At 39.5% G+C, this 8,604-nt stretch overlaps 1 protein-coding gene across 1 annotated transcript in view; it reads right to left on the bottom strand.

Annotated features, from left to right (window-relative positions):
• The window catches only part of DOCK3 (dedicator of cytokinesis 3), a 340,151-nt gene extending 331,568 nt beyond the window's left edge, over positions 1 to 8,583 (bottom strand). Inside the window, exon 1 of the mRNA XM_045297414.1 lies at positions 8,478 to 8,583. Coding sequence (XP_045153349.1) covers positions 8,478 to 8,583 — 106 coding nt within the window. The remainder of the gene's footprint in view (positions 1 to 8,477) is intronic.
• Between the last annotated feature and the right edge of the window lie 21 nt (positions 8,584 to 8,604).

Here is an 8,604-nt window from a genome sequence, read left to right as displayed (position 1 = left end):
AGAGTGGACCATATGGCTGATCCCACTGTGAGACACAACGTCCCTCGCTGACCCATGGTCCTACGGAGGACAACACCGGAGACTCAGTGTTGGGGTTAACCCGGTCTGACCCCATCACACCAAGGCAAAACACTAAGGGCGTGTGGCAGAGCAACAAGAGTAGCAGGGCAGGGAGTTCCCAAGGGACTTCAAAGGATAGACTTTGGGGCCAGAGCAAGGCATCCCATCGGACTCGACTGGTGGACAAGCCTAGAGGTCAAATATCGGACCTTGATCTATTTACAGGTTTTTCTTTCTTTTTTTAAATTAATTTATTCTTTCCTTGGTCATTGGTTTTCCTTGTTGTTGTCACCACTGTGTTCTCTTTTGTCGCCTTGCCTTTCTATGCCATGTTTTTTGGTGCATATTATTATCTCTGCAGATCTATCTAGATAATATAGGCTGGATGAGCTGTCTGGAAGAGAATACAACAGGACCAATGGTTCTGGGGGGACATGAGGGAGGAGAAAGAGGGGGAAAACAGGCAGTGTTGACAAACCCAGGGACAAGGGAGAAACAAGTGATCCAAAATTAGTGGCAAGAAGGGTGTGAGAGGCCTGGTAGGGATTCAGCAAGGGCAATATAACTGCGAGAAATTACTGAAACCCAAATGAAGGCTGAGCATGATAGTAGGACAAGAGGAAAGGAAAAGGAAATAGAGAAAAGAACTAGGAGGCAAAGGGCATTAATAGAGGTCTAAATACAGGCATGTACTTATGTAAATATATTTATATAGGATGGTGGGGAAATAGAGCTATGTGCATGTATTTACAGGTTTATTAGTAAGGCAACAGAAGGACATTGGACCTCCACTCAAGTACTTAACTCAATGCAAGAACACTTTGTTCTATTAAATTGGCATTCATGATGCGCACCTTCCCGACACGATAGCTGAAGACAAAGCGGGTGCATAAGCAAATGTGGTGAAGAAAACTGATGGTGCCCAGCTATCAAAAGATATAGCATCTGGGGTCTTAAAGGGTTGAAGATAAACAAGTGGCCATCTAGCAAGGAAGCAACAAAGCCCACATGGAAGAAGTACACCAGCCTGTGTGATCACAAGGTGTCAACGGGATGAGGTATCAGGCATCAAAGAACAAAAAAATCATATCATTGTAAATGAGGGAGATTGCAGAGTGGAGACCCAAAGCCCATCTGTAGGCAACTGGACGTCCCCTTACAGAAGGGTCGTGGGGAGGAGATGAGCCAGTCAGGGTGCAGGGTAGCAATGATGAAACATACAACTTTCCTCTGGTTCTTAAATGCTTCCTCCCCTCCATTATCATGATCCCAATTCTACTTTACAAATCTAGCTAGACCAGAGGATGTACACTGGTACAGACAGGAATTGGAAACAGGGAATCCAGACAGATGATCCCTTCAGGTCCAGTGGTGAGAGTGGTTATACTGGGAGGGTGGAGGGAAGGTGGTGTAGAAAGGGGGAACCGATTACAAGAATCTACATATAACCTCCCTGGGGGACAGACAACAGAAAAGTGGGTGAAGGGAGACATTGGACAGTGTAAGACACGACAAAATAATAATAATTTATCAATTATCAAGGGTTCATGATGGAGGGAGGAGTGGGGGAAAATGAGGAGCTGCTATCAATGGCTCAAGTAGAAAGCAAATGTTTTGAGAATGATGTTGGCAACAAATGTCCTTGACACAATGTATGTGTGTATGTATTGTGATAAGAGTTGTACAAGCCCCCCCCCAAAAATATTTTTAAATAAATAAATAAATCGGGAAAAAAATTATGATGACAACAAATGTGCTCGACATGAAAAAATGAGGAGCTGATGCCGGGGGCTTAGGTGAAGAGCAAATGTTTGAGAACAATGAGGGCAATGAATGTACAAATGTGCTTTACACAACTGATGTATGTATGGATTGTGCTGAGTTGTATAAGCCCCCAATAAAATGATTTTTAAAATTTTTCATTTATATATATATTTATATTAACCTTAAATGTATTGTTATACATACATTTATTGTTATATATATAATTTTACCTTAAATTTCTTGTTACATACATTTAAAAATAACATTAATGACAATGAAATACCTTAACACTGTTGGCGGATGCTGATTCTTCATCTGATTATTACCGTAAAGAAAGATTTTAAAAATTAAAGAAAGTCAAATTTAAATAGAAGGAAAACAGGCACAAATTGTCTTTCTGGGTGGAATCTGCATGAATAAAAAATGAGAAAAGGAATCAGGAGATGTCTAGATGACTAAACCCTGACTGACCTTGTCTATTCCCTGACGGGCTCACCTTGAGCAGCAGGAGATGCATTCATGATCTGCAGATAAAACCCTTATGGCAATATCTGGACTTGCTCTGCTTCCAAAGAGGCTCAAAGAACCACTCAGTATTTACACTGCATAGATCCATCTGAATAAAAGATTGCTACTTTTAAAACTTCAGTTAATTTTAGGGATAGTTTGTTTTAAATGGCACTTTTTAATCATTTTATTGGGGCTCATACAACTCTTATCACAATCCACACATACATCAATTTTGTAAAGCACTTATACATTCGTTGCCCTCATCATCCTCAAAACTCTCGCTTTTAAATGCCACTTTAAAAGAGAATTCTTGTTACTAAATGCGTGTGAAACCACATCTACAAAGGGGCTTCAAAAACCCCATGGGAAAATGGAATGAGAAGATAATGGAACTGCTCTGTAAACTTGCTGAAGGCCTCTCCATCATTCAGTAAAAATACACTCTCTAGCTTGATGGCAGAAGTGTTATTGCAACAGTGCCACTATCGATGTTAGGGCAGTCGGTAGCAAAGAAGTGGGCAACTGAGTCTAATCAGACGCAGAGAATGGGAAGGTAGAGCGAAGTAAAAACTGTCCAGGATAAAGCAGAAGCTGGAGTCAAGTGAGAAATTTAGGCAGAAGCTCATGCAAGACCCAAAAGCCAGGAATCAAGCATCTAGATGACAAAGTAAGGCCTCAGGTGGCTTGAGAAAGCTATGCAGAGAGAAAATGAACAAAGACAGATAGTCTGGGCAACTGGCACGAGTCTTCTACCACAAGCAGATGCCATGAGCAACGAACTGTATCTTAATATTAAAGCCAGAAATCTTGTACACACTTCTTATTGAGAAACTTCCTTTCTTAGAGGTTGAGTTAGTTCAAGTTTATTGTGCCAACCTGGTCGATAAACACGTGGCGTTAATTGAAGGGCAGAGAGATAAATGGCTCGGTGAGCCTCGCCTTTTTAGTTCTTGGGTCTCTTGCTTTGTGATGGTCGGACCAGGACGCAGCTGCCTTAGCCAGTTCCCTGCTCCAGCTGGCAAGGCTCATTTCCTGCAAGACATCCCCGAGAAGCCGCATGGACCTACCCCGATGCAGCCCTGGGTGCTGGAGCAGCCGTGTGGAGGCCCCTGCCAGCGCTGAGATGTTTACACGTTCACTGAGTTGGCTTCCTCCTGCAGTCAGTGTCGTAGTGTGTGTTTTGTGAGATGGAGGAGGACTTTGTGGATTGGTGTTGGACATATAGATTAATGTTGGACTTGTGAGCTTGGGCAGCACTGGGTTTGGATGTTTTCTTGATGTACATTTAACCTTTATATAAAACTATCTCCTATACATGAGTTTCTGTGGATTTGTTTCTCTAAAGTACCCAGACTAACACAGAGGTACCCTGGACTGGCTCTAGATAGAGTTTGATTCTGACATACTCATAACAGGAAAAGTGACACCAACTAGCCAACCAGTCTCAAGCAACAATTGGAAGAGCCCTAACTGCTGCCACAAATGATTCTTGAATACTTTAAACACCCTTCAACCTGGCATGCCTGGTAAACTCCTCCTCTCTGAAGGTAACTCAGTCCCAAATCGTGCAGAGTAACTACCCTGCTCCTGCAGTGCTGATGGTGGTGTGGCTTAAGGCCAGCAGGTCAAACCCAACAGCTGCTCTGCAGTAGAAAGCCACTTCTGTGGTCTTTCCCAGTTGCTAATTATAACCCCTCCTCCAGAAGATAACCAACACTGACAAATCCTACCATCGGTTAGTTTTACCTGGTTCTGAATGTTAAGAAAATGGCATTATAACCACATACATGCTTCTCTCTGGTTTCTTTTGTCAAGACTACGTCTGTGATACCCATTTTTGTGTGTATCACTTCACTAGCTTCCTTTGTGCATTGCATCCTATTCTACAAATACATCACCACATATTCCTCCACTGGTTCACGCCCTGGTGCCTTGTGGGTTGCTGTGATTCCGGAAGCTATGACCCGGATATTTTTCAAACACAGCAGGGTCACCCAGAGTGAACAGGGTTCAGTGAGCTTCCAGACTAAGGACAGACTACCAAGAATGAACAGGCTGTCCACTTCAGAGTGATTTGTTATTGAAAGCCCTGTGGAAAACATCAAAACAGTCAGTTATTAAAAACCTAATGAGCATTCTCAGAGGTAGTGCCCATTCTACTGCTGATAAAAAATGTAATTGTTTCCAGTTTGGGGCAGATGTAAATTATTTTATATTATTATACGTTTATAATTATTATATGTTCATACATATATCTTGGTACATATGAACATGGGCTTCAAAAAGTTCATGGGAAAACTACATTACCTTTTCATTTCACTTTCTGCAAGCTTCCCTCCCCCTTCTTTTTATTTATTTTCCTTACTTTTATTGGGGGCTCTTACATCTCTTATCACAATCCATACATTAATAGTGTGTCGAGCACATTTGCACATATGCTGCCATCATCATTTTCAAAGCATCCTCTTCCCACTTGAGCCCAGTATCAGCTCCCCATTTCACTTTAGTGGTTGCGCGGTTGTAGTTCTCTGTGGTTTTCATCTGAATTTTCCTATCGACCAAGATTAGGTCCTTATGCATGCTTAAGAACATTATCTATTTTGTGAATTATATATTTGGGGGATTATCTATACTGCAAGGAGCCTACCCAAACCTTTTTCTGTTTATTTTTCTATTGAGTATGTCTTTTATTCATTTTTAAGTTTGTTTTCTTGTATTGTTTTGCTACTTTTGAGAACATACACAGCAAAACACATGCATCAGTTTCTACATGTACATTGAGACTGATTATATTCCTCAAGTCGTGCAACCATTCTTACCCTCCCGGTCTGAGTTTTCCTTTCTCTTTTAACCTAAACTCATCGCACCACCACCCCTCAGGTTACTATGTAATCTTTCAAGTTGCTGATGTCAATTGGATCCCATGTAGGTCTTTAAGGGCTTAATGCTCAAGACAGAGACTTTTAATTAGTCAAAGTTGTTTGGCTTTTAAAAGACTTTAGGGCACTAGTTTTCAGGGTTATCCAACCTTCATGGCTCCAGAAAACGTGGAGTCTGTGAGAATTCTGTTCTGTGTTTTCCCTCTTTGGATGAGAACTTTTCTATAGGATCTTTTATTACAAAGCCAGTACTGGAAGCTGAACATCATCCAGTTCTTCTAGTCTCCTGGCAAAAAGATGTTCACGGGGGCGATTTGCTATGCACTAATTCTTTCTCCAATGCCGGACATTTCTTCTTCCTCTGTTGCTCCAGATGAACAGAAACCATTTTTCTGTGACTTGGATGCTTGTTTGCCAGCTTTGAAGATGCAAGGAGCTAAGCAACAAACTAGGAATGCAGCAAAAACACTAAACACGTTAGGCCAGCAGTTCTCAACTGTGGGTTGTAACCCCCTTAGGGGTCCAAAGACCCTTTCACAGGGGTCACCGATTCATAATAGTAGCAAAATGACAGTTGTGAAGTAGCAACAAAAATAATTTTATGATTGGTGGGTCACCACAACATGAGGAACTATATTAAAGGGCCGCAGCATTAGGAAGGTTGAGAACCACTGCATTAGGCCAATAATTTGAAATTATCTCGTGGAACCATGTCCTTGAACCTCCAAACCAAGGAACCAAATCCCAAGAGGAGATTTTTGTGTATGAGAGATGCCTCAGCAGCTACTGTTTAAGTGTATATTTCTGTCGTTGTCTAAACACATGTAGCACACTTTTGCTAATGAACTCGTTACAGGTGTACATCTAGTGACAACACTTAAAATGACTGGCCGTGCCCACTAACCCTTAATCAATGTGATTTTTCATTTTCATTTTAAATGTATTCTTTTTACGGAAGCATTGGTAGCACAACAGTAAGGTGCTCATCTGCTCATGAGAAGATGAGCAGTTCAAACCCATCAGAAAAAACCTAGTGATCTGCTCCTATAAAGATTACAGCACAGGAAACCTTTCAAGTAGTTCTTCTCCATCCTGTAGGGTCGCTATGAATCAGAATCAACCCAACAGCACACAAAGGCAACAGTCCTTGTTATACTCTAAATACCATTTCTTTGTGGGCTCCAGTTCGCATTCTGCGTTTTCTTTTACATTCTCCTTAATCATGTCTCTTGAACCACAGGAGTCCTCAATTCAATAATACACAAGTTATACATTTTGTTCTAGATGGTTAGTGTTATCTGAGTAATATTTTGCCTGCCCCAGGGAAAGGGAAATATTACCCTAAGCTTTCTTCAAAAAGATGCCTTGTTTTACACTTCATATTTAGATCACCAGAATCAGCAAGTGAGTGTGGGGAATATTCTGTGATGCATTCTATCAAGATGCATCATATTCTATACACTGACCCAGTATCACTATTTAGGTAACATTTCAAATATAAATTGGCCCAAAATATATAGAATTGGACATCATTTCCTCTATTGTACTGCAATTATCACCCTTCTTGTAAATTAGTGAATAACATGTGATGACCTGCTTCTGAACTCTGTTTTGTTTCAATACTCTGTATTTGCCAGAAAAACCACATCATCTCAATTTATCATAAGTTTTGGTATCTGGTGGTATAAATCCTTCTACTTTCAAGTTTGACCTCAGTTCTTCCAAACCTTCAGCATGTTCCCATAACTCTTAGAATTCGCTGCTCAATTTCTATACCAGAAAATAAAACAAACATATGGGTCATTTGGGGGAGAACTAACATCTTTATTATATTGAGTCACTCAATCCACAAACATGGTAATCTATTTATTTAGATGGTCTCTAATGTTTGCCAATGACATCTATGTTGCTTTTGATATACATTGTTTTTTCCTTTCATTACTGAGTTTTTGATGTGTTCAATGCTATTATAGGTGGCACTGTTTCTTTAATTAATTTTCTAATTCTTTATTGCAAACACAATAGAAAAAGATATTTATTGCTATAGTCAAACCTGCTAAATTCATTTATTTATCCACATATTTTCTATAGATTCTATTGAATCTTTCTTTTAGATTTGCTTCCCAATTCTTACATACTTTTTCCTTTAGCTGACTCTTGTTATTTTACTGTAATAGTATATCTGATATGATAGATGTGAGGACAGTAAATATCCTTATGTCATTTTCAACAACACTGGTGCTACCAGGTATTCTTATTTCAATTTGAAATCTCAATTGGCAAGTTTTCAATATTTTACAATTAAATGTTTGCTGTACATGTTTTAGTAGGTATCCTTTAACTAAGGAAACCCCCTGCTATTCTTACTATGAATTTTTTTTATCATGAGGGAGTGCTGATTTATATTTTTGTTAGAAGAAAATTCAAATTTTAAAAATGTTTTAAATGAATGCTGCAGGTAGAGGCTCCTTTCTAGAGAAGTGCATGCCCCAAATGTATGTGGATCTTGGGTTGTAAGAAGATATATCTATCTTACCAGAAGCCACAGCAGATCAGAGTTCCACTTCTATATGCACTGCCTCCGAGGCAACACTGCGACACTTTCATTCTGTTACATCCTCTGAGATGGTTTCTAGCCACTCTGACCTACTAGCCTAGGCTGCCTCAGTTATCTCCCAAGATACAAAGTTTGTGTGTGCTAATGTTCCAGTTTTACAAGAAGCAGCCCTAATTGTATTGTCCCCATAAATCCTGTCGGTTATTGTACATAGTTTTGAAGAACATGTTATTTTTCAGGAATACATACTCCTTATAGCAGAAATATATGTAAATGTCATAGAAAAAAGTAGTCATCAGCCCAATTTTAAGCATTTAAGCATATTTGCTGATTGTTTCATTATAACTGAGCCCGTCTAGCCAATCAGATAAAAACACACAAATGATTACAAAGTTATAGTTCGTTATTGATATCCTACTCAAATGCAGCTAAACAAGACTGAAAGATGATATGTTTGACATAAAAGACATCATGGGTAAAATCATGTTCTGACAGCCAGCAACCAGTTATTGAATTATGTATTCATATTTGTCTAATCTAGGGCAAAAAGAAAGAAAGCTACTTTTATGCTCAATGTAGAAGAGGGAAAGTTTTATAATGGTATTTGATAATGTGATGAATTATGGTTTCTAAATGATTGTTTAAAATCAATTAGCAGAAAGTACAATGTGGCCAGAAATGATCACTATTTGGGTAGTGATACTCACCTTCACACTTCTCAAGAATCTGGACTGTTTCTCCAATTTCTAGGACCAAGCCTTGAGGGACAGATCCTCGAAAGCTGCATATCACTAGAAAAGCAAACACATACATTAATTGGCATTTTTAAAACAC

This window comes from Echinops telfairi, unplaced genomic scaffold (genome assembly GCF_000313985.2).
Source record: "Echinops telfairi isolate 266 unplaced genomic scaffold, ASM31398v2 ScPeMD7_7420;HRSCAF=8458, whole genome shotgun sequence".
Taxonomy (NCBI): Eukaryota; Metazoa; Chordata; class Mammalia; order Afrosoricida; family Tenrecidae; genus Echinops; species Echinops telfairi.
This window is presented reverse-complemented; position numbering and strand designations above follow the sequence as displayed.